This window comes from Branchiostoma belcheri, unplaced genomic scaffold, assembly GCF_001625305.1.
Source record: "Branchiostoma belcheri isolate BF01 breed outbred unplaced genomic scaffold, Haploidv18h27 scaffold157, whole genome shotgun sequence".
NCBI lineage: Eukaryota > Metazoa > Chordata > Leptocardii > Amphioxiformes > Branchiostomatidae > Branchiostoma > Branchiostoma belcheri.
In genome coordinates this window covers 286,152-312,993 of record NW_017803013.1, presented here as the reverse complement: position 1 = coordinate 312,993, position 26,842 = coordinate 286,152, and the positions used below count along the sequence as shown (strand labels likewise).

The window sequence follows — 26,842 nt, the reverse complement described above, 5'->3', positions numbered from 1 at the left end:
ACAAGTATTTTATAGTCCTATTATCGAACGCTGCAGATGTATAGGCTTTCCTCAATAATCATGAAAATTAGATCCTGTTTTGCATAATTATTATCTAAATGTGTCAAGCATCACTCTGGCTACCTACATACCAATTGTTACGACAATCCGTCCACTGGTTCTTGAGTTATCCTCCTATCCCTCAAATTGTTTTCAAGAAACGCTCCTGCAGTTCCAGAACAAGTGGCTAGGGGGCCCAAACTCATGTTACTTCTTTCCTAGCCCAAGAGCCATCTACCATTTAAAATTCGTGACCCTAGCATGTCCAAATCCTGAAAATTGCATGTTGTTGATTTCAATCATGTTTTGAGTGTTTTTTTAATAAATGTATGTCCGTTCCTTGTGTGCGTGGGTGTGGGTAGGTGTGTAGGTGTGGGTAGGTGGGTGTGGGTAAGTGGGTCAGGATGTGGATGGGTGAGGTGGGTGGGTGAGTGTAGATTGGTGTATTTTCATTATATCCTCATCTGACAACTAACTCCTAGCAATTGCCAAGCTTGACTGTAGCATCCTCCCGATGACCGGGATTATTATGAACAAACAACTTATCATCATTCAACCAACGACTGACGTCAGCCATGGCTGGCATGATCCATGTTTAATAGAGGTATTCATATTTTTTAGCCGTAGGCAAATTTACATCGAGAAAGAAACACATGACAAGAGTCATCCAATCACATATAAAATAAAACAGTTACCCAAGGCTAGTTAGAACCAGTCTGTGGGCGGACAGGGTGTTGTCCACATACCGACTCTTGCCACAAGTTAGTACTTAGTACAAGTTCGTTTAAGTTTGTCACAGTGATAAAACTATAAAGTAGTCGGCATGGCGTCGACGGTTGACCATGGCCGATATGACAGACGTATGCAAGCGGACGTGCTGATCGTCGGGTCCGGGCCTGTGGGCTCGACCTTCGCCCGTGAGTTGCTTGACGGTAATCCGGACTTGAGCGTCCTTATGATCGACAGCGGGGCCCAGCTGTCCAAAACACCAGGGGAGCATCTCAAGGTAACATTACTGTTAGCTTCTGGTGATTATAATATCATCCTAGTACAGAACAGTGGCTGGACTGATGGGAATGAGATTCTCGTTAACAGATTCTGTGGACATAAACGCGCTCTCTTGGAACATATATGTGTATAGCGATATCTTTCATATGCATTACCACCTGAAGCGTTGTATGTTGGCTAGATCTTTCTGCACTTGTACCGTATACTTATATTCACATTCTGTATATTGTAAACGTTACCATCTAACAGGTTTCTGCCATCATTTGCAACGGTGATTGTGGGTGTTATTCCAGTCTACATCTGGAACAAGTGTCAGCGATAGAGAATGCAGGCGCTCTAGCCGTCAAATCTAAGATATCTTCACATCATTACTTTGTTAGGACTTGACGTCGATTTCATGAAACTGATAACAAACAAAGGACTGAAACACCCTAATGCAAAAGAGGACTTTTCAGTTGGAAATGTGTGCGTACTTTTAGTTGGAATTGTGAATTCTCTCTTTCCCGAGTTGATTTCACCAGGTTTACGCCCCCCGCCCGAGGCTTCAGACAAAAGTCGTTCAAGTATGAATCATGTGTCATTTATCCAACAAAGGGGAGTACAGTCAATTGTTGCCATCTTTGAGACATTCGTTTTCCTAATTTTGGTACTGTAGGAGCTAGGAATAATTATAATTACCTCTTACTTCTCTTCAGCCAAATGATGTATCGTCGGATAATGTGAGGCGTTTTCAGTGCTGATTTAGAACAGTTGTGGTCAATTTTTGTTGTCTTCCGGGTTTTTAGAATATTTCGTTAATGTTACCCCTGACAAACTTCGGTCGCAAAGGTAGAACTTTTTGAACTTTAAAACTTAGAACGTTTGCTTACCTACCATGACCATTCCCTCAAAGTTCGATGACCTGAGGATAAAGGCTATGCAGTATAGCGTGCTGACGACCGTGACACATCGGTTGATTTATGGTGCAATCTGGCTGGGGTTATCTGGCGGTGTCTGCATGGTTCTGCAGCTTAGGGCGTGACGACTGTTTCTGGTTCAGTGCTCACTTCTACCCAGATCAATTAGGCCACAAATTTTGACGTTGCCTGTATCCATTGGCCCTCTGTATCCAGGGTGGGCAAATGACTCATATTTTCGGCCTATCTCCAGAATTCTTTCCTGTATCAGCGGGACGTCAATCTCTTCACCCATGTGATTGAGGGGCACCTGGAGCCTGTGTCTGTTCCTACCGACCAGTCAACCGTGCCGACTCTGGATCCCGGCGCCGCTAACTACCAAAAGTAAGGAGGCATTCGAGAGATGATTTGAGTGTTATGTACGTACGTACGTCTCTGAAGCTGACCCTTTCTATTTTTCTCCGTAATGTTAAGAAGCAAAGCAATCAGAGATCGCAGATTTCATCAGAACTTGACATAATCGCCCACACCTCTTTGCGTGTTACCCATGCTGCCTCACGATCACACACAAACACACACACACAAGAGCGCGCGCGCTCGCACTCTCAAGCTGCTTAAAACAATACTAAACTCATTGATTTAACCTCCTTTAAGTGATGCAGACCATCCTCAAATAATAGACATTTCAGAATCGGACATAAAAAAGCTTATGAAACTTGCTCACATTGGTTAGCTCCTCATGACATTGATGTAAATTACCATAATAAGCATACTGCGCGTGTATTTACACCTACACTAATAAAGTATATAAAATGCGTTTGAAACTTGGACGGACGCCTCGCTCAGATACCAATTTGAATAGAATGATTCTGTTTTTGCCGTCAGAACCATTCGACACGGCCAGAACCCTGAGCAGAAGGCCGATGAGAACCTGCCGGACATCGCGGTGTGCTACGCCGTGGGCGGGATGTCCACCCACTGGACCTGTTGCACACCCAGAGAACACCCCACTGTGGAGAGATGGGGTGGATTATCCGACCAGGAGTGGGACGAGCTGTACAATCGTGCTGAGGGCCTCTACAAAACTAACCAGTAAGGGTGTGTGTGGGGGGGGGGGGGCACAGCGTATAGCAAACTGAAGCTGAAATTCCTAACCACATAACCATAATATAACATGATATAACCATACTTAAGAACTCAGTCTTGTGTAATCTTCAGCAGATATATACGTGAAATGCATATGTGAACACTTCGACAAGCGCTCTGACACATAAACAGCAATAGCACTGTCTCCTTTTGCTCTTGTTGATGACTAGACTCAATGGTGTATGTTGTATGTTGTGAAGTTAACGTTGCAATGCTGTTATCGTCACCATCTGCCTGAGCTTTTTGTGCAAACCAATTTATAGTTACTCTGTTTCTATGTTCATCTATCGATTCAATATTTACATTTGCTCGTTTGAAATCATAGGGACGCTTTCGAAAACTCTGTGCGCAACAGAGCTGTGAAGGAAGCCCTTCAGCGGGAGTACCGGGATGAGCTTCCCGATGACTACGGCGTGCAGAACCTCCCACTGGCCTGCGAACGTCGCACGGACAAGACGGAATTCGTAACCTGGAGCTCGGCCAGCACCATCCTTGGGCCGCTTTTGAACATGCCGAAAGACAAGTTTCAGATACTGGTAACGTTATACAGGCTAAATCACATATGACAGTAGATAAAGTATCTGCCTTCCCTCCTATTAAGATATACATTCACAGATACTTTACTTCATCCTCAGGACCAGCACCAGTGCGTCGAGCTGGCCCACGACGGCAGTAGCGTGCAGTACGCTCTGGTCAGGAATCTGGCGAACTGGAACGAGAAGTTCCAGATCCGGGCAAAGCTGTTCTTGGTTTGTGCGGGAACAGTCCAGACACCCCAGGCAAGCTCTGATTCTTTTTCGTTTCTGTACGAACGCCATTTCCACTAACAGAGTGTCTCATAGGCTTGTTGGGATCGTGGTAACCACCATTGTAAACATGTTTCCACAGCTGCTCTGGCGGTCTAACATCCGCCCTGACGCCTTGGGCCGTTACCTGTGTGAACAGCCAATGGCCTTCTGCCAGGTCGTGCTGCGGCAGGACATCATTGACGGCATGGCCAAGTGCCCGTGTACCGTGGACCAGTGCGACCCCATCCCGATCCCCATTGATGATCCCGATCCTCAGGTAATTTGCATCATATAAGTAGAACATCGAAGATCTTAGTTTCATCATCTTGGCAGCGTGTAAGTAATATTCAATAAGATGAAAGATTACTTACACATACCATCTGGAGTACTTACACAGACTCAGATATAGAATGCATTAAATCAATGCATGCGCCATGCATCTTGGTGGAAACGAGCAAGCTGGATCTAGGGTCGTGTGATTTTCTGACGGTGTCAGGAGACAAAAGAAAAACGTTTTCGCCCAAATTACAACGCTGGGAATTCAAAAGATCCCTGGGCCTTATGGAATAATCCTCAGTGGCATTAAAGATACACATTACCACTTTTATTCAGGTCTGGATTCCGGTGTCTGAAGGCCGACCTTGGCACTGCCAGATCCACAGGGACGCCTTCTCGTACGGCGGCATCACGCCTAACGTGGACACCCGTCTTATCGTGGACCTGCGCTGGTTCGGCAAGATGAACGGGCCTCATCCTGACAACACCATGACCTTCAGTAAAGTCATCAAGGATTGCCACGGCATGCCACAGGTCACCTTTCACTACAAGATCCGCACCCAGGTCAGTACTGGACTATAACTTTCATCACTTACACTATGGAGGTTTTATACCTTCATGCTTACACAATGTGAACACCATATGTTCTACCCCGTTGATGACGGATGGTATTGACTTTGTTTTACCTCCTTCCTCGCAGAAAGAACGTGACCAGCAGCACGCCATGATGGAGGACATGCTGCGGGCTGCCGGGGCCTTGGGCGGGTTTCTCCCGATCACACCGCCGCAGTTCATGCCGATGGGTCTCTCCCTGCATCTGACGGTAAAGACGCTATGTACTATATAGCATAGCATGACGGTTTCGTTTCCTGGGCCATTCTTTGCATGATCGATGGTGACAAGTAACCCTGTAACGTCTGTCAGTAAAAGTTACATGACAAAACGGGTGGATTCATTGATCAGGCTGTAAAGTTACAGGTGTGGTACTTCGTTAGAACAGGTTTCAAGTGTATGTATTTTTAGACTGTCTGATGACCATGTTGTTTAGCAATGGATGTATCGTCAGCTACCTCTACGTTAGCAGCTAGTAGGGACCTAAACCTCTGCACTCAACATCTGAGCTGGCTTCATTCTGCTCGTGTCAGATTTGTGCCTATTTTGTAAATTTCACAATTCATGACCAATCTGACCAATCATTGTCACTGCGCAGGGTTCGGTGCGAATGGGTAAAGACCAAATCTCCTCTGTCGTGGACGACTGCAGCAAGGTGTGGGACTTTGACAACCTGTATCTCGGCGGAAATGGCGTCATCCCTACCGCAACAGCATGTAACACCACTCTCACCAGCTCCGCACTGGCCATCCGTGCAGCCCGCAGTATCCTTGAGAACTGGTGAGACCGATTGTCACGAAATATCTTTATGATGCTGCATTACTATATATATGTATAACATATACTTTTGCATCCCCCGACATCTCTTCGTCACTGTTTGTTTTTGTAAAGAGCAGCTTCATGTTTTAATAACTGCTAGAATACGCCTTATTTTCCCGATCCTGTTTGCACTACTTAATAAGTTAATATGTTCTCACTGAATCATGAATGATATAAAATAGGAAACGGTTTGTATCAATTTGTAAAAGCTGCGATCTGATAGATTTCATTTGTTTGGATTTTTCTAGGGATGACATAGAAGAACGTGCCGGGCAAAGACAAGAGTGTGAAGGGCATGGACATATCCGCCGTATGTAGATGGAAAAGGAAACCTAATATGAATATTTTACCATAAAACAATTTCTGGAAATGAAAGAATTTTGTGTCTTGATCGTTCAACCTTTGATGGAATCAGAACAAAACGTCACGGTAAATTTGAATGGACTAAACACCACCGTCGGTAGCTTTGTTTTGTTCAGTAGGCAGACAGTCAACTGTTTTAGGGCTATAGTACCCACGTACCTTGAGACATCACGGAGTTCATTGCTGGTGATTACTAGTATTAGGCAGCCTCATCATGACTAGTTAATGAGGACAATAGTATCAACGTGTTTTCATGGTATATTTTACGTACCTTTGGGTGTTATTTGTATTAAAGTATTAATCCTAGTTGTCAAATGTAACCTAAATATGATTTAGAGGTCGCTGAGTCACTGTTTATTCTGCTTCAGTCACTTATGAATTATTATATATTCATAAACAAAAGTAGCCCCTAGGAAGTTCATCTCTTGAGAGCATGATATCAGGATCTAGGTAAAGGGTGAACTCGAGAATTGCTTCATTAATGCGATGAACTTTGAAAAAACATACAACAGGTCAAACGTAAGAAACTATAATAGGAAACACCTTCTGTTTCGTTATAGGTAAACTTAGGTATCATCTATTGTTATTTCATATATATATTGCATATCTCGGCATATAGTATCAGGTTATGTCATGGTATGTTATCATTATAATAAGGTATAATGTAAGGAATATACAAACTTTGGAAAACAGCTCCTGGTGTGCGTGGTGGAGAAACATTATTCGGTGTTATTAAAAGTGATTGGTGTGGAATATCCCTGTATTTTATTGTGTAACGTTATTATAAGGTGAAAGTCTAGTTAAAGCAGAAAAAGGTCCTAAGCATCCAAAATGAACGTTCCTTCCAACTGATCCCTCCCTTGTGGCGCGTAGTAAAGCTAATAAGGCTAAATTAACCTTTATATTAAATCAAGGATGTCTCTTTTCATTTATCGAAAATAAAGGTTCTTAGATACTTCTTACGTCATGCTGCGATACTCTCTAGATATCTCTAGAAAATAAATCTCCGGTGTGTTTTAAAAAGACGGTATGCTGCGACTGGCTGTCGATGTTGAAGACCAAGGTCCGTGTATTCTCTTTCATTTTTTAAGAATAGCTCTTGTCTGTACGCCCCCTCGACTACTTTAACTTTTTGAAAGCCTACGCGTTTATAGATATTGTTACTCTTCGTTGTTCGCATACGAAGGAGAGGTGGAGGCTGTAGTTGTATGTAGTTGTATATCACATTCGTAAAGTCGAAATGTTGTTAACTCACACACTCTGTCCCAAAAATAGTTATTAGGCCATGTTGATTTGATGGTATGGATGACATCCGCGTGCGCGCATGACTTTTCGTCCGTTTCGAAAAAAAGTTTTAGAGAATACTGTAAATCGTACAAAATGAGCGAATCATGTCGTATGTTACAAAAAAACGTTTTGGAAAACGATACTGTCATAGAATGCTGAAATCAATTCAGGAAAAGAAGAAAATGTGAAGAAATGAAAAAAAGGCTATTAGTATTCCCCATATATAACATACGTGTTTAGTTGTTTGTTCAACCTTTATGACCACATAGATTTCATAATGAAGGAAACTTTTTTTGCCAAACTTTGTTTATTCGCACGCTCGCGTCAGTTTCAGGGTTCCCAGAGGATGTCATCCATATAATCAAATCAACATGGCCTTACCTTTCGATCGCGAAATCTGTGTATCTAGAGGTTGGAGACACTGCAATTGCAAATGTTAAAAACTAACAGACTATATTAGTAAGCACGCTGGCAGAACGTACCACGCCTGCGCGCATCCCGGATTGTTTTACGGTTTTGGTTGGAAGTTTAGCCAACGTTGCAAAAGACAACATGTAAGGTCTCAACATTTGAAAACAAGACACGAAGTCACCATGAAATACGTGAACACGGCTTTAAGCGAGACGTTCTGTCGATGTGTTATGCACAGAGCACGTCGGCAGAACGTACTGCACCTGCGCGAAATTTGTGATGTATTGTGCAAAGCACTTCTGCAGAACGTCTCATATAAGGTTGTATTTGCGCATGACAGGTTAACATCCCGTCTGTAGTTTCCAAATGTTATGTTGGAAAAGATATCGTACCCCCGGGAAAGTCACCTCGCACAGCAACGCATTATGGGTATTGACTATAATTGTTCAAGCGTGACAGGTGTACCACTCGCCCTATTTCGTAAGACAAAATGTCACAAGCATGGGGCACCATAACTCCGGCGCTGTTGGCCGTTGTTTTTGCCTTCTCAATGACCGTTCACGCCCACCCACAGTGTTTGGACTTCATGCCTCCCTTCGAGCCGGCAGAGCCGCTCAGTTTATGCCGAGAATACAGCAAATTCGGATGCTGCACCAGAGAACAGGTAAATACTACCGCTACGTGAAAACGCAACAGTGTGTTAATGGTGTAATGTTTGTGTAAAATGTGTAAACAGGAGTTAGGGATTTGAGTTTGGCAGAATGAAAGCTAGTACTGTGGGTTCCTAAGGAAGACAATTGATGTTAATTAGTATATTCCTATTGTCGCCCAGACGATTCAAGGATGCGATATCTATCCTTCTATCCCTCATTTAAGGACAGAGATAAAAGAAGTAGAGTTGTCTAACCGTGAGTGTGTTCATATGCCCCGGTGACCAGGCCAACGCATTAATAATGCCAGGAATGTTTGGTTTTTCTTTAAACTTAAATCGAGTGTTATATTTTCAAATATTGGCATTTTCACAGGTCCTTTCTTAAACTGATACCGTTACAGCGTCTCAATATACAGCTGTTTGGTGTTATTTTGCTTGTGAAAGAAAATTTAATGGGCACTGGGGACTATAAAACTTGTTGTCAGTACTCATGATGATTTTAGCCTGGTTACTAAACCTATTATAGCTCCCGAGTCCTACAGCCTCTCCGCAAATAGTGATGACTTCCTTTGACCATACATTGCCAATTGCTTATGGTTATATCCACCGCGTATAATTAAAGCCACGCCTGGGCACGGCCACTGGGCACGGCGGGTCCCGGGAGTTGTGGAAAATATGGTGCAAACCTTTATACATGTACATCCAGAAGAAAAGAAGAAACAGAACAACAGAACAAACAGAAGAAAATATTATATTTGATATTATTTATGTAATAGAATCATCAACAAATGCAATTTTCTTCCGTTTCCCATGGGTGCTTTTTGGTGCATCTGGGGTTTTCTGATGCACAAGATGAATAATATCACCAATCAACAGAGTTTGTAGAAAAGCACTTTAGTTTGGTGAAGTTTGAGCACCATTTTTGAAGCAAATGTGTACATCTAAAGCAGTGAAATTTGATCCGGTTTAGACACTTAACAGAGACCTTCTTAAAGAATTCAAACGTCCTTACACCTGAGATAAGGCAATGTGTCCAAACGCTACTGCCCATTTGTCATGAGGTTAATTGATTGCCCCAAGCTGTCATTGCAACAGACAATTTCTTAAGCCGCTGTCACACATTCAGAACCTTCCACTAAACACCAACCATCTGAGGTTAGATGGAGTTCGGGAGCAGTCTGAACAATTAAGGCCACCTTTTGATACGAATTGAATCGAACTTGAGTCAAATTTGACTCATTCACAAAGTCTGCTTTTCATTGTGCAAGGGAAACAACACCAGGCGTCAGCTGTCAACGGGGATCATGTGACGAAGAACACCCGTATTATTAATGTCAGAGGTCAACGACCTGCTTGCTGGTACCCCCCTCTCAGCGTATCTCGGGCGAATACCGACGTGGTCCCGCCAGAGGCGGTGAAGCTCGTCCTAGATTGGACACATAATTGGACCATTACTGTTCTTTAAGTTGTTGCCACGTAAAATTTGGTATTGCATATAAATAAAGAAATATCACCCCGTAATCCATGACCAGGTGAAGTCACATTGAAATCACATTGCGTTCAGAAGCACGATGCGGGAAAACCAATTCGAAACCACCTCTCGAAGTGGTTTGGGATCGAGGCGCTTTCAATGTGATTTGGAGCGTGATGGCCCGCCTCAGCAGTAGCTGATATGCGGTGGAGTGGTAGGTAGGTAGGTAGGTAGGTAGGAGCGTTCAGATGGGGCCACTTGAAACCGGCTTCGGGGAAACCACATGTAAAGCGCCTTCACTGACTTCATATGAACAGGGCCAAAATCTGACATGTTGCTGAACACGAGGGAACGTACGCTTACTCAACAAATCCTCCCACAAACATCCAAAACCCATGGCAAGCGCATTCCACACCGACAGACTACTGACATATTAAGAAGTGCCGAATAATCTTGCGCTGAAAACTTTATGTAGCGTTGGTAGTTCATTGGATTGTAGAAAGGGTTAGAGTGGTAGAATTAGCACATTGTGTAACAGTTAGAGTTGTCTGACAGGTATGCTGATATAAACAAATGATCTGCTTAACATCGCCTTAAGGGGATAAAATGCCAGAAATGCTTGTTTTTTTTCTTTGCCCTTTCCTTTTTCTTTCCTGACAGAAACCGCCCGCCAAGGGTACCAAAAGTTTATGAATATTGATTAGAAGCCACCTCAACACCGACCGGAGCACAACCAGGCCCCGACAGGGAGCCGTAAAGGATCATTAAATTGTGACCCTGGCAGTCGGCGCACGCTCGGCGTCATGACGCCGGCCGGCGTCTACGCCGAGGACATGCCGAACGGGCGCCGTTTCAAATGTGACCTAAGCTTTAGGCAGGTGCCTGTTCGGCCGCCCGACGGGTCCCGGGCAGTGAGGTTACGGCGTCGCTTCGGCGTACCGTGCCGGACGGGGACCGAAGTGATTTTAAGTTTGAGTTAAAATCAATTCGGCGACCAAACAGGCCGAACACGCGCCGAGCGGGCCCCTTTCTTGAATTGTGACCTAGGCTTAAAGCCGCCTCCCTTCTCCTAGCATGATTTGATTTGGGTTTATGGAAAAAGGAGTCCAGTCCGATTGGCGGAAAAAGCAGTCCAGTCCGATTTTGGTTTCTACCAAATTTTACGAAAGACCATAGGCACAATTTTTTCTTGTGTGTGTACTTCTAGTTTCTATGGGTACTTCGAGTTTCTATGAGTACTTAGAGTTTCTATGGGTACTTAGAGTTTCTATGACTATTTAGAGTTTGTATGGGAACTTGAATTAGCATATATGTGACTCTCTATATGCCGCCTTAACCCAATTCAGGCAGCCTTGGGACAACTGATTTACACCTCTTGGGACCACCGAAAAGTAGTTTCTATACATACAGGTCACCTATCCACAATAAACAAAAGTTAATTATTAAGGGATTCTTTCTTACAATTGTACTTCCGGTACTTACATGCTTGTCGGTGTAATGCAAAGTCTGCCATACGTGGCTTTAGCAGGGGCCGGCTGGATGTTGGGCAGCTGGCAACCGTAAAGCGATTTAATCAGGCTACTTGCAAGCAGGATCGGCCCTGGAAATCTCGTCAGTTGACCGCTTCATCTTTTGACTAATTATTATTTTGAGGGGTTTTTCTGAACAGGGGAACAAGGGCGCTGCGCCCTCATGTAACAAACCAGCGCCCTCATATCAATTTTCAGATTGAAGCCTAAGTCTTTTTCAAAATCATCTTTTTCCAGTAAAAATACAAAAACAACACCACATAACAATACATTCTAGCATTACAAACTATGTTACTCTCATAAAAATTCCAAAATCTTACCACAAACTTGAAAATTTAGCTCTAGTAGTAAAAGTTTGAATGGAATAAACAATGTTCATTGAGAACTTGCTCAAAAACATGTAGCTAGACCTCCTTCATTTGCATACTGTAGAACAGGCTCTGAAGTGAAACATAAGACCTGAGTTTGTAGCAGCTTGGATGAATGTGTTGCAATTGTGCCATGGGAAAGGTTTCAGCTTGTGGCAAACCCAATGTTGTCATCTGGAGCTACTAGTAACATTGATCACTAACTGTGTAAGTGTATAAAGGGTGATTTGCAGATTGTGTGTACTGTTGATTGTACTTATATTTTATAAGTGAAATATGCAATGCATGAATAGAAATTTGGGAAAGGTATATTGAGGTTAAGAATTCAAATTTCCCCCTCAAGTAGCCTCAAAATGTCCCATTTCAACTTCAAATTTTCAAAGGCTTCAAATGGCGGAAGGGGGGATAACCCCCCCCCTCGGTCGCTTCGGTCCCTCGCCATGATACTGCTCCCTCATGCCAAATTTTTCTAGAAAAACCCCTGTTAAATATGTAAGTAATAAAGCGGAGGCATGATGATGATGATGATATGTAAGTTACAGACTGTAAGTTCCCATGCAAACTCTAAGTACTCATCATAGAAACTCTAGGTTCCCATACAAACTCTAAGTACTCATAGAAACTCTAAGTACCCATAGAAACTCGAAGTACTCATAGAAACTCGAAGTACCCATAGAAACTAGAAGTACACGCACAAGAAAAAATTGTGCCTATGGTCTTTCGTAAAATTTCGTACAAACCACCGGACTGCTTTTTCCACCCCAAAATCGGACTGGACTGCTTTTTCCGCCAATCGGACTGGACTCCTTTTTCCGTAAACCCGATTTGATTTGCCGATTTAGAGCCAGTGCTGAAGCCGCCGACACTGGACACCAAGTGTTGACGAAACTTCGGCACTGGAGATCTAGGACGGAAGCCGCCTCACCTCTGTACACCTAGTACTGAGGAAGGAACCCGTTACTTCGGTACTTTTGCACACGAACGCATACTTTCAGATAGAACAACTAGCGCACAAGGAAATCAGGTTGCGCGGCGCTAGTGCACTACCGGGTATTTCGAACACTGATGGGGACGAAACATCTGGTACTACTTATCGACCCCTCCCCACATCTGCCTGAGACAGACCCCCATCCCCCCCCCCCCGCTATTCAAAACAACGGGTTTTCCTGGACCATTCCAATTTGCCTCATACATGTATATGTAGGGGTGCATCTGAAATATTACATTGACCGCGAAAACAGCAACGGTAAAAATAAAGACGCATCAACACGGGTTTGCCTGCAGACGACATATAAAATTGCATGCCGATTAAACAAAGGGAGCCCACTGCGAACACGAAAGACCGTCTACCCACAATACATGTACTCCGTCAGGAGGTATACCTCCTTCACGGAGTAACAATGGCGAAGTGTTTTTCCGTCACATGGACATGCACTCGACATACACTACATGTATCTGTGGTAGACAGGTTTGTTCTAATGTGCCGCACTGAAGCGTGAACGGTGACGAGTACACCACTGTTTTATGGCTTTTCCCTCTGTGATCATGAGTTGTTCAAACCTTATGGCCGCACCTTGGGTCGTATTGAGATCACCTGTGTTAGCCGCTCCAGACCCTTGCGAGCCAAGCCCACCGACTGTTAACTTCTCACAATTCCCATTGGCCCATCAATACCCAATAACAATAACTTCTATCTCTTACAACCCATAACTGGAAAATAATCTCAAATCGTCTCCTTTACGCAGGACTATGAGCTGAAGAAACAGTTCGATGAGATTCTGAGAAGTTTGCCGCAGAGTTCCCGGACAGTGTGTGAGAAGCACGTGACGAACATCCTTTGTCAGGAGTGCTCGCCTTACGCCTCCCATTTGTACGACCTGGAAACCACTCAGGTAAACGGCTTCTTCTGGTAACGTTTACGTAATCTTTCTCGTATTTGTTGGGACATTATTTGGGGAATCTGCATGAACAAGGGTTTGTGTTGCTTGGCAGTATTCTTAAGCTTACCACAGTGATAAGGAAAACCAGATTAACGAAGCTCTTCTTGATCTGATTCCGTTTCTATGATCATGAATTTAAAGACAGTCATTATCACACCAACACTAGATGGCAGTCGTGTATATACATGTATGTGACATTTTTTAATGCTCCTGAGAGTTTACCAATCGTGTATCCTTTTTTCACAGGTGAAAAAGCCGCTGCCAGGTCTATGCCCGAAATATTGTTCCTCCATACCCAGTGAGTGCATCAATGCCCTCCTCTCAACAACAGTTGACCCATCCGTGCGGAAAACACTCTCACCGTCAGATCCCAAAAAGTTCTGTGAGTCGACCAAAATTACCGACATGGACTACTGTTATCCTGACATTATCACTAATGAGAATTTTTCCAACGACATTCAAAAAGCCATACAGGGCACCGGTGGGGAGAAGTGCCTGTGCTTCAAGCAGCTAGTGGTCGGTCTGAGGAACCCCACAGTCCTGGTCCATGCCGGAGACGGCTCCCACCGTGTTTTTATCGGTGAACAGTACGGAAAGGTGCACGTGTATCTGTCTGATTTCAGTAAGGTAGAAACGCCGTTTCTAGACCTGTCTAAGAATATTCTGACATCCACCAGACGTGGCGATGAACGCGGTTTTCTCGGGATGGCGTTTCATCCGGACTTTAAGCACAACAGTAGACTCTTTGTTTACTATTCCATTGGAAACGACAAACATCAGAAGATTCGCATCAGTGAGTTCCGGATAGCATCTCACGACGCCAACCAGGTGGATCGCGCCTCGGAGAAGGTCATTCTTGAGCTGGACGAACCGGCGGGAAATCATAACGGAGGTCAGCTGCTGTTCGGGGTGGACGGGTATCTGTACGCCTTCACTGGTGACGGCGGAAAGGCAGGAGACCCCTGGGGGAAAAGAGGAAACGGACAGAACTTGTAAGATCTTTAATCATATATATATATAAATCATGTTTTTGCCATGATAATTGTGCTCAAAAGTTCAAAACGATCCTTATTCTGCAGGGCATGTGCAAGAAACCAAAGAAGACGCCTCTTGTGCGAAGGTTACAATGTCTAATGTATTACATACCTTTTCGTTTTATGATAGGTCCTCGCTCCTGGGAAAGGTAATTAGGATCGACATCAACCGTCCAGACGACAGCGTCCCTTACGTCGTGCCGGAGGATAACCCGTTTGTCGGCCAGCCAAACGTCAGGCCCGAGATCTACGCTTACGGCCAGAGGAACTCCTGGAGGTGCTCCATGGACAGAGGCGACCCGGAAACCGGAAAGGGCCGAGGGCGCATTTTCTGCGGAGATGTCGGACAGGGCAAATGGGAAGAGGTTGACATCATCCAGAAGGGAGGGAACTACGGGTGGCGTGCGTTCGAGGGCTTCGAATGCTTTGACAAAAAACTCTGCAAAACTCCAGAGTTGGGTAAGAGTGAACTACAGATATATGTTAGACTACCAGAATGTCATTGTTGCATGTTGTTTGTGAACTTGTGCTAATTCTTTGCCAGCCTTTTGATGGGCGCGTTGTACTTCACCTGTGGACCCCCACGCCATGTTCAATTCATGTATCTCAGTTACTCAGTTACAGTACTCACTATTTCCAACAGCTAAAATGCATATAGCTTTCAATGACTGAGCAGAATTTTTCTTCCGTTCCTCAGCCAACCATATTCCGCCAATACACGTCTACGGCCACAGTGTTGGAAAGTCAATTACAGGAGGGTACATGTACAGGGGCTGTCTCTTTCCGAATCTGAGGGGACAGTACATTTATGGAGACTACATGACTGGGTAAGATACAGATTTCTGGTGATGATAACATGATTCGCTCCACTCAGAGCGTGTGTTTGTAAAGAATAAACAAAATTGAGAATAAGTTTGGGTATTGGACGTAAGAAGGAATTTGTTTTAAAAAAATACATTTTTAGAGGGTTAGTGACAATGTCAATGTACATCATTTCAGTCGTAGCAGATTCGGATCGTAGTTACTGGATTTAACGCTTCAATACGTTTAAGTTACATGTATGTTGACACGTCTGTCCAATGGAAGCAAACAGACTCTCCAAGCAGCTGTTTGGGGTAGAATATCGTAGTGTTTAGATGTTGGTTCGGTAGCCAGTCAAAACGTTACGATCTTCCATAACGGATGAAGATGGGGATGAATAGCTGTCAGCATATCCGTGATCCTTTAACATTGCCCATGTCTAACTTGGTTCTTGATTTCCCTGTGTACAGTTTACTCTTCTCTCTGACGGAGGATGCCAAGACTGGTGCGTGGAACAATAGAGTGGTCTGTGTAGGAGGGGACGACACATGCAACAATGGTGTACGGGGTTCATATGTTCCAAACATCTTGTCTTTTGGAGAGGATGAGGCAGGTAAGAATGAAAGTTTTATATTGTTGTGGGTTTAATGGTGATTTTTGAAAGTTTACAGGAATAGTATCGTGTAATTGCTTAAATACCTTTGTTCAATTTAAGATAATCTTACAACATTAACATTATCCCCAGCTACATTCTCCCTAATCAGTCCATTCCCTTCCCTACACAGGTGAACTGTACATGCTGGCCACTGACTTTGCCAGCACCAGCCACGAGGGAGGAGTAGTGTACAGGCTTGTAGACCCTTCAAGGTAGGGTTTGTCGTCAAGGATATGGATTTCTTACTGACATTGACTTTTGTACAACATCACATTGACTGTGTGTTATACAAAATGCATTGTCGGGGAAACGCAAAAAGGGAATTTCCTTTGTGTGTTTCCTTTTCAGAGTAACACTTTTCGGTGTCTGGAAAGAGGTACCGTAGTTCCTCTTCTAAACAACCTTCTATGCAGCTACTACATGTAGCATCTATTTGTATGCTTATGGTATGTGCATGCAAAAATTTGCTGCCATACCGTAGTTACGCATATGACGCTAGGGGTGCAATTCAAATATATCGTGCCTGCAATTTTGACAAGGAAAATACCTACATGAAGCTAAAATATGGCTGATATTTTTAGCGTTGTTGACAGATGCTGAATGAAGCTCTAAATGCCCTATTGCATTACTTCTCAGGCGGGCAGACCCAGGCCAATGCAGGAAAAATATAACTCCAGTCGGAGTTCTTGGGTCCATGATCCGTAACATCATCACCAGCTGGTAAGTAAACTGTGAGATTATAAAAAAAGCATGCTTTTCTAATTCATCAATCATCTTTAATCATCTTGATTATCAATATCATGGTCCCATCATCACGATGGGGTGTTGTAATTCATAAATGTTCTTTTGCAGAAACGCCAATGCTGGGGTCCATGTCTCCCTCTGTAGTCGTGTTTTTTGTTGTCTGTTTTCTGAACTTTGTCCATCACATTGACTTTTGCATCCCCCCACATCTCTTTGTCACTGCTTGTTTTTGTAAATAGCAGATTCATGTTTTAATAACTACTAGAATGCGCCTTATTTTCCTCTTTGCACTACTTAATATGTTCTCACTGAATTATGAATGATACGAAATGGGAAATGGTTTGTATCAATTTGTGAAAGCTGCATGCGATCTGATAGATTTCATTTGCTTGAATTTTCTAGGGATGACATAATAGAGGGCTGGGGAGCCAAGAGAGAGCGTGAAGGGCATGGTCGTAGGCATCCTCTGTGGAAGGAAAATTAAACCCAATGAAGAAAATGTCGTTGAGTTGAGGTCAATTATGAATATTTCAACATAAAACTATTGTCTGGAAAAAAAGTATTTGTATCTTGATCGAATTAAAACAAACCGTCATGGTAGAGTATATTTGACTGGACTAAACACCACCGTCGCTAGCCTTGTTTTGTTCAGTAGGTAGACAGGTCTATAGTACTTGTGCGACGTACAGTAAGACATCCTGGAGTACATTAGTGATAAGTAGGCAACCTCATCCTGACAAATTAATGATGACGATAGTATCAACGTGTTTGAAGGTATCTTTTACGTAACTTTTGGTGTTATTTGAAAAACATTATTCCTAGTTGTCAAATGTAACCTAAATATGATTTCGAGGTCGCCGAGTCACCGTTTATTCTGCTTCAGTCACTTATGAATTATTATATATTCAAAAACAAATGTAGGTCCAAAGACGTTTATCTCATAAGAGCTTAATATCAGACTCTAGGTAAAGGGTGAAGTCGAGAATTGCTCAATTAATGCGATAAACATTGAACATTGAAAAACATACAACAGATCAAGGACTGCTGTATGATGTCCTTGTACAGATTAAACGTGAGAATCTGTTATAAGAAATCCATCTGTTTCGTTATAGGTAAACTTAGGTATCATCTATTGTTATTTTATACATGTATTGTATCTCTCGGTATATGGTATCACGTTATATTATGGTATGAATATCATTATAATAAGGAATAATGTATGGAATATACAAAATTTGGTTTTCCATCTTAACAAGGTCAATGTGTGCTTGATGGAGAAACATTATTCGGTGTCATTAAATTTGACTGGTATGGAATACTCCTGTATTTATTGTTACTATAAGGTGCCAAGTTAAAGCACAAAAAGGTCCAAAGTCTCCAAACTTCCCTTCCAACTAATCGCTCCCTTGTTGGCGCGGACTAAAGCTGACAAGGTCGGGCATCCAGGCTAACTTAAGCTTTACATTAAATCAAGGATGGCTCTTTTCATTTTCAGTTTACCTGAACGCACAATTTATCAAACATAAAGGTTCTTAGACAGTTCTTACTTCATTCAGTGGTATTCTCTAGATATAGAAATATATGGTTTGAATATGTGTTGAGGACGGTCGAGAGGCGGTCGATCATGAAGACCAAGGTCCGTAATTCTCTATCACTTTCTCACGATGAATAACAGGTCTTATCTGTGCGCCCCCTATCAACTACTTTTGCTAAAAAGCTTACGCATTCTGATACGGATACTGTGGATGTGAATTTAGATATTGTTACTCTTCGTTGTTCGTATATACGAAGGAGAGGTGGAAACTGTAGACGTTCCACGAGACGTTCTGTCGATGTGCTATGCACAGTACATTACGGATTTCGCGCAGGCGCAGTACGTTCTGTCGACGTGCTCCAGTACTAGTACCTGTACCCCCGGGAAAGTCACCTCGCACAGCAACGCATTATGGGTATTGACTATAATTGTTCAAGCGTGACAGGTGTGTTACGTATACAGCCTGGTTGAACCGGTTCTACGGCTTCCGGGGTGCTTTCACACGGCGAGACCACTCGCCCTGTTTGGTAAGACAAAATGTCACAAGCATGGGGCACCATAACTCCGGCGCTGTTGGCCGTTGTTTTTGCCTTCTCAATGACCGTTCACGCCCACCCACAGTGTTTGGACTTCATGCCTCCCTTCGAGCCGGCAGAGCCGCTCAGTTTATGCCGAGAATACAGCAAATTCGGATGCTGCACCAGAGAACAGGTAAATACTAGCGCTACGTGAAAACGCAACAGTGTGTTAATGGTATAATGTTTGTGTAAAATGTGTAAACAGGAGTTAGGGATTTGAGTTTGGCGGACTGAAAGTTAGTACTGTGGGTTCCTAAAGGAAGACAATTGATGTTAATTAGTATATTCCTATTGTCGCCCAGACGATTCAAGGGCGAGATATTTATCCTTCTATCCCTCATATAAGGACAGAGATAAAACAATGGCGAAGTGTTTTTCTGTCACATGGACATGCACTCGACATACACTATCTGTGGTAGACATTTGCCGCACTGAAGCGTGAATGTGTATTTTTAAAATGATGATTTGCCCATCACTGCTTTATGGCTTTCCCGGTATGAGCTGTTCAAACCTTACAGTTATGGCCGCACCTTGGGTCGTATTGAGATCACCTGTGTTAGCCGCTCCAGATCCAAGCCCACCGACTGTTAACTTCTCACAATTCCCATTGGCCCATTAATACCCAGTAACAATAACGTCTATCTCTTACAACCCATAACTGGAAAATAATCTCAAATCGTCTCCTTTACGCAGGACTATGAGCTAAAGAAACAGTTCGATGAGATTCTGAGAAGTTTGCCGCAGAGTTCCCGGACAGTGTGTGAGAAGCACGTGACGAACATCCTTTGTCAGGAGTGCTCGCCTTACGCCTCCCATTTGTACGACCTGGAAACCACTCAGGTAAACGGCTTCTTCTGGTAACGTTTACGTAATCTTTCTCGTATTTGTTGGGACATTATTTGGGGAATCTGCATGAACAAGGGTTTGTGTTGCTTGGCAGTATTCTTAAGCTTACCACAGTGATAAGGAAAACCAGATTAACGAAGCTCTTCTTGATCTGATTCCGTTTCTATGATCATGAATTTAAAGACAGTCATTATCACACCAACACTAGATGGCCGTCGTGTATATACATGTATGTGACATATTTTAATGCTCCTGAGAGTTTACCAATCGTGTATCCTTTTTTCACAGGTGAAAAAGCCGCTGCCAGGTCTATGCCCGAAATATTGTTCCTCCATACCCAGTGAGTGCATCAATGCCCTCCTCTCAACAACAGTTGACCCATCCGTGCGGAAAACACTCTCACCGTCAGATCCCAAAAAGTTCTGTGAGTCGACCAAAATTACCGACATGGACTACTGTTATCCTGACATTATCACTAATGAGAATTTTTCCAACGACATTCAAAAAGCCATACAGGGCACCGGTGGGGAGAAGTGCCTGTGCTTCAAGCAGCTAGTGGTCGGTCTGAGGAACCCCACAGTCCTGGTCCATGCCGGAGACGGCTCCCACCGTGTTTTTATCGGTGAACAGTACGGAAAGGTGCACGTGTATCTGTCTGATTTCAGTAAGGTAGAAACGCCGTTTCTAGACCTGTCTAAGAATATTCTGACATCCACCAGTCTTGGCGATGAACGCGGTTTTCTCGGGATGGCGTTTCATCCGGACTTTAAGCACAACAGTAGACTCTTTGTTTACTATTCCATTGGAAACGACAAACATCAGAAGATTCGCATCAGTGAGTTCCGGATAGCATCTCACGACGCCAACCAGGTGGATCGCGCCTCGGAGAAGGTCATTCTTGAGCTGGACGAACCGGCGGGAAATCATAACGGAGGTCAGCTGCTGTTCGGGGTGGACGGGTATCTGTACGCCTTCACTGGTGACGGCGGAAAGGCAGGAGACCCCTGGGGGAAAAGAGGAAACGGACAGAACTTGTAAGATCTTTAATCATATATATATATAAATCATGTTTTTGCCATGATAATTGTGCTCAAAAGTTCAAAACGATCCTTATTCTGCAGGGCATGTGCAAGAAACCAAAGAAGACGCCTCTTGTGCGAAGGTTACAATGTCTAATGTATTACATACCTTTTCGTTTTATGATAGGTCCTCGCTCCTGGGAAAGGTAATTAGGATCGACATCAACCGTCCAGACGACAGCGTCCCTTACGTCGTGCCGGAGGATAACCCGTTTGTCGGCCAGCCAAACGTCAGGCCCGAGATCTACGCTTACGGCCAGAGGAACTCCTGGAGGTGCTCCATGGACAGAGGCGACCCGGAAACCGGGAAGGGCCGAGGGCGCATTTTCTGCGGAGATGTCGGACAGGGCAAATGGGAAGAGGTTGACATCATTCAGAAGGGAGGGAACTACGGGTGGCGTGCGTTCGAGGGCTTCGAATGCTTTGACAAAAAACTCTGCAAAACTCCAGAGTTGGGTAAGAGTGAACTACAGATATATGTTAGACTACCAGAATGTCATTGTTGCATGTTGTTTGTGAACGTGTGCTAATTCTTTGCCAGCATTTGGGTGGGCGCGTTGTACTTCACCTGTGAACCCCCACGCCATGGTTCAATGCCCAATGTAGCTCAGTTACTCAGTTACAGTACTCACTATTTCCAACAGCTAAAATGCATATAGCTTTCAATGAAGCAGAATTTTTCTTCCGTTCCTCAGCCAACCATATTCCGCCAATACACGTCTACAGCCACAGTGTTGGAAAGTCAATTACAGGAGGGTACATGTACAGGGGCTGTCTCTTTCCGAATCTGAGGGGACAGTACATTTATGGAGACTTCTGGACTGGGTAAGATACAGATTTCTGGTGATACTAGTAACTCATGTTACGTGATTTTCTTCACTCAGAGCGTGTGTTTGTAAAGAACAAACAAAGTTGAGAAGGATAAGTTTGAGTATTGGACGTAAGAAGGAATTTGAAATACATTTTTTCTGTTCACAAGAGGGTTAGTGACAATGTCAATGTACATCCTTTCGATCGTAGCAGATTCGGATCGTAGTTACTTACTGGATTGAACGTTTCAATACATCTAAGTTATGTTGACACGTCTGCCCTATAGAAGCAAACAGACTCTCCAAGCAGATGTTGGGGTAGAATATCGTAGCGTTTTAACTGACTGCATGTAAGTGTTTGGATGTTGATTCGGTAGCCAGTCAAAACGTTACGATCTTCCATAACGGATGAAGATGGGGATGAATAGCTGTCAGCATATCCGTGATCGTTGCCCATGTCTAACTTGCTTCTTGATGTACAGTTTACTCTTCTCTCTGACGGAGGATGCCAAGACTGGTGCGTGGAACAATAGAGTGGTCTGTGTAGGAGGGGACGACACATGCAACAATGGTGTACGGGGGTTATATGTTCCAAACATCTTGTCTTTTGGAGAGGATGAGGCAGGTAAGAATGAAAGTTTTATATTGTTGTGGGTTTAATGGTAATGTTTAAAAATTTCCAGGAATAGTATCATGTAATTGCTTAAAAACCTTTTAAGATAATTTAAGATAATCTCACGACATTGTCCCCAGCTACATTTCCCCAATCCACCCATTCCCTTCCCTACACAGGTGAACTATACATGCTGGCCACTGACTTTGCCAGCACCAGCCACGAGGGAGGGGTGGTGTACAGGCTTGTAGACCCTTCAAGGTAGGGTTTGTCATCTTCAAGGATATGGATTTCTTACTGACATAGTTGTGTGTTGTACGAAATGCATTATTGGGGAAACGCTCAAAGGGAAGCCACCGAAAAGTGCTACTATGGAAAGAGATACCGTAGTTCCTTTTCTTCTAATCTAACTTAATAAAGTTAATCTAATCTAACTTAATAAAGTTAATCTAATCTAACTTAATAAAGTTAGATTAGTTAATAAAGTTAATGAAGAAGTTAATGCAGCTATGCAGCTACTAATATCTATTTGTATGCGTATGTTATGTGCATGCAAAAATTTGCTGTCATACCGTAGTTACCCATATGACGCTAGGGGTGCAATTCAAATACATCGTGCCTGCAATTTTGACAAGGGAAATACCTACATGAAGCTAAAATATGGCTGATATTTTAGCGTTGTTGACAGATGCTGAATGAAGCTCTAAATGCCCTATTGCATTACTTCTCAGGCGGGCAGACCCAGACCAATGCAGGAAAAATATAACTCCAGTCGGAGTTCTTGGGTCCATAACAGTATCATCGGCTGGTAAGTAAACTGCGAAATAAAAATGCATCCTTTTCTAATTCATCAATCATCTTTAATCATCTTGAGTATCAATATCATGGTTCCATCATCACAATGGGTTTCTGTATTTCTGTACATTCATCAGTCTTTGCTTATGTTCTTTTGCAGAAACGCCCATGGTTGGCTCCATGTCACCTCCCTCTGTAGTCGTGTTTCTTGTTGTTTGTTTTCTGATCTTCGTGAAGATTTGTCACCTCCTGTTGAAAAGGTCTGCCTTCTCCAAAGTCAAGAGAGTTGAAATGACAAAACTGTAACCGGGCTTCACAACTCCTACTGGTTATGGTGAGTACATAAGGTGCATCTACATCGCCTCCACATCATTTTTCAACGAAGCTACGAACATTCAATGGCATTCTGGTTGTTTTATGTTTTCAATAACTTTTCACTGTTATTCCAGATACGACTCTTGTGGCCGGCTAAATACGGACCTTGGCACTGTCAGATGTACAGGGACGCACGCTCTTTATTGGGGATCAAGATGGACATTGCAATTGATGTGAAAGAATGTGTAAATATTGTAATGCAAAGGCTGTGGAAGACGAAATACACTTTATCTCAAATTCTTCCTTTCATAGCAACGCTCGAAATGAGTTATCTATTCAAACTTCTACAATTTATCCCAATTTTACTAAACTTACAGACCAAGAAAAAACTATTCTTCTTTTAACTTCCCAAAACCCACTAATTCTAGAAAAGGTGGGACATTACGTCTTCCATGGTCTAAAAAAGAGAAGTCAAACCCCTTAGACATAGTTTTAGACATAGCTATAGGTCTAGACAACTACCTTTTATCATGTAGATTTTAGTTATTACCTCCATGAAATGTGTCATGGAGGTTATATTTACCTCCATGAAATGTGTCATGGAGGTTATATTTATGGGTTCACCACACCACGAAGTGGTGGTGAACCCATATTGTTTTTTCTGATGTTTCTTCTCCTCCTTCGAATTCTCCTCCTTCTTCTCCTCCTGCCATTTTTTAAATGGATTCAGCTTCTTCATTTTAGGGCCTAAGGTCCTGAAATTTGGTATGGAGGTACAGTGGGCAAATACCCCTAGGCGTTTTTTAAATTATTGTGATACAGGCTTTTAGAATGGTTTTATTTGAGTTTTTTGGCTGTGTTATAGCAAATGTATTACTGTGTTAATGGCCTTGTTTACCACGTTTGGGCATGAGTCATCACAATGGAATGCAGGGCATCAACCAATAGGCATGCAGCTTTCCTCTATACTTCTTGCTGATTGGCTGTTGGGATTTAACTTGATTAACACCTGCACAGAGCATTTCCATACTGACAGTATGTCTTTATTCAAGTGTTTTGGTAGGTATTTCAAGCTTTTCTGCTCCAGCATTGGAATGCGGGGCATGAACGTTTTTTTATTTATTTTGAAAATCAACAGTTTGCATTATGCAATTAAAAATCCTAACCAATAAAGTAGGGAATAGCTATCCAACTGTTGTTTTAGTTGTATGTTACTTCATATTATAGTTATATCAATGTAAATCATTGTTTTCCCTTGTGTTTCTCATTCTTTCCCTGCCATGTCGTAAAATGTGGTGAACCCATCGCTGTATTTGCTCCAAAGCAAATATTGGCCTTTCTAGTTACCTCCATGAAATGTGTCATGGAGGTTATATTTTCAGTTGCGTTTATCTGTCCGTCCGTCTGTCCGTCTGTCCGTCCGTCTGTTGGTCAACAAGATAACTCAAGAACGCCTGGATGGATTGGTTTCATACTTGGTGTGTTGGTAGGGTGTGGCGAAAACTAGAAATGATTAGATTTTGGTCCCCCTAGTGGCTTCCCTTGGTACTGCAGCGCAACTTCCGGTTTTGATATCTCGCGATCTGGACATGCTAGGGTCATGAAATTTTGATGGAAGGTAGCTCTCGTGCTTGGGAAGAAGTCATATGAGTTTGGGCCCCCTAGCAGCTTGTTCTGGAACTGCAGGGTACTTTCTGGCGAAATGTTTAAAAGCCAATAAGTCCAGACAGGAACAACATATTTTCATTATTTTTGGTGTGTAGGTAGCTGAGAGAGAGATGTACATGATTAAATGCAAATTATGCAAATGAGGTTAATCAAAAGTTAACATACATCACGATGCATATATCATGTTAATGCAGGGGTCATTTGCACAATTAAAGAAGAAATTTACATTTACATATCAAGATCATATTTCATGGAGGTATGAGATCTCGGAATTCTAGTTTTATAGTACGTTTCTTTGTTCTTTTATGTTTGTAATCTGCAATTAGCCCCCCCCCCCCCCGGGCATGAATTTGTAATAAACTTCTCATTATTATTCACAGGATAGATGAGAATGCGTCACACACATTACTTTAATACTTCTTGTAGGATCCGCCATAACAATCTTGTTCTCAAGAGACAACAAGATTGTGAAAAATCCATATAATTTCACATTGTAGACTTTTACCAAACAGGACAATTTCCATTTTATATTTTCAATCATGCATCAAAAATTAAAAATGTTAATGAATGTCATGATATTCAAGTATATATTGATTGAAGCCATATAAAACAGTAGATAACACGTTGCTTCTCCAGCGAATTGTAGTGGACTGGTTTGAATCCTGATGAATCTGCATTGAAATAAAATCCTCTACTGGCTATTGGAAAGTTAGATACTGTGGAGATTCAAGGCTATGAAAGATTCAAGGCGCTAAGTATAAATGTGTATAGGATTCCAGTTGTGTTTACGTAATTCGTATTTGTAACGGGGGGTGCCCTAATTCCGTGCTATGTTCCATGCAAGCGCATAGACCTTTGGTAATAGATTATCTGACCAAAAACCCGCGCAACATGAGATATAATATTGACAGATAAAGATCACAACGATTAAAGCTGCACAGCTGTGTATTTCACTTGAGTGTAGCGGCTTGCACCCAATCGTAATGGTTCACGAAACGCACGGCAGTTTTTTGGTCACTTTAAAGTTTGCCGGTGGAACGTTCTATCGCAACAGGGGTGCCCTAATTCCGACCTAGTGTTTAACACAGGTCGATCTGAGAAGAGAGTTTAGAAATAATAATACACATATTATGACTAAAACAATCTACAAATGTTTTCTGTCCCAAACAAGTCCTCTTTTTACGATTACGCGACTTGCTCCAAAGTGGCTGTTTGAAAAGCAAAACCTGCATTTTTGACACGCTCGTCAACCCCCGAACAAGCGTCGAATTCACACAGATTTTTCACTCGTCTGTTGTCGGAGTGTAGGAACTAAAACAAACTTTGTGAGATTGCCGATATCAACACAAAAACATAGTCCATTCTTGTGATTATTTTTAGGCACGTGCTCCCATGCATAACGCCGCAACAAGGATTTTTCAAACTAGTTCGGTATTAGGGATGGGTCGGAATTAGGGCACCCCCCGTTAGCATAATATATTCAAGTATCATTGCATTTGGCACCATATAACGTCAGGGTTACATGTGCGCCAATCCAGTGTTGATTTCACCATTTACGGCAACGGCACCTTGCGGAATCATCTAATACGACACAGCCGAACTGCAGAGAAAAGTGAAGAATCTAAACCTGTTTTGACCCAGAAGGTAACAAAGAATCGCGACACAAAACGTCCCGAATCAGGCTGTGCTTAATAAAATAGCTACCCAATTTCGTTCCCTAGCTGGAACTAAAGCTACTAATCTATACCGTGTGTGTACGAGATGCA

General features: G+C 42.8%; 3 protein-coding genes across 5 annotated transcripts; all 3 read left to right on the top strand.

The window, feature by feature from the left end:
* Positions 1–901: 901 nt before the first annotated feature.
* Positions 902–6,632, top strand: LOC109465711 (pyranose 2-oxidase-like). Its single transcript, XM_019763089.1, has 9 exons — positions 902–1,045; positions 2,197–2,327; positions 2,829–3,035; positions 3,415–3,625; positions 3,725–3,838; positions 3,978–4,154; positions 4,854–4,976; positions 5,364–5,545; positions 5,833–6,632. The coding sequence occupies exons 1-9, from the start codon at positions 902–904 to the stop codon at positions 5,900–5,902; spliced, it is 1,359 nt and encodes a 452-aa protein (XP_019618648.1). The 3' UTR covers positions 5,903–6,632.
* A 1,475-nt stretch (positions 6,633–8,107) lies between these two features.
* Positions 8,108–18,275, top strand: LOC109465746 (HHIP-like protein 2). 2 transcript variants are annotated; one of them, XM_019763164.1, is made up of 9 exons: positions 8,108–8,309; positions 13,411–13,557; positions 13,852–14,597; positions 14,770–15,098; positions 15,337–15,466; positions 15,911–16,053; positions 16,226–16,307; positions 16,732–16,815; positions 17,242–18,275. In XM_019763164.1, the coding sequence occupies exons 1-9, from the start codon at positions 8,136–8,138 to the stop codon at positions 17,321–17,323; spliced, it is 1,917 nt and encodes a 638-aa protein (XP_019618723.1). In that variant the 5' UTR covers positions 8,108–8,135; the 3' UTR covers positions 17,324–18,275. The 2 variants fall into 2 exon arrangements, with proteins under 2 accessions (XP_019618723.1, XP_019618724.1); XM_019763165.1 differs by lacking the exons at positions 16,732–16,815; positions 17,242–18,275 and having other exon boundaries at positions 16,226–16,311.
* Positions 18,276–18,704: 429 nt separating this feature from the next.
* On the top strand, positions 18,705–23,768 carry LOC109465745 (HHIP-like protein 2). Of its 2 annotated transcripts, XM_019763162.1 has the most exons (10): positions 18,705–19,084; positions 19,645–19,791; positions 20,086–20,831; positions 21,004–21,332; positions 21,572–21,701; positions 22,168–22,310; positions 22,478–22,559; positions 23,030–23,106; positions 23,254–23,427; positions 23,543–23,768. In XM_019763162.1, exons 1-9 carry the CDS (start codon positions 18,911–18,913, stop codon positions 23,397–23,399), a joined length of 1,974 nt encoding a protein of 657 aa, XP_019618721.1. In that variant the 5' UTR covers positions 18,705–18,910; the 3' UTR covers positions 23,400–23,427; positions 23,543–23,768. The 2 variants fall into 2 exon arrangements, with proteins under 2 accessions (XP_019618721.1, XP_019618722.1); XM_019763163.1 differs by lacking the exons at positions 23,030–23,106; positions 23,254–23,427; positions 23,543–23,768 and having other exon boundaries at positions 22,478–22,563.
* Positions 23,769–26,842: the final 3,074 nt, after the last annotated feature.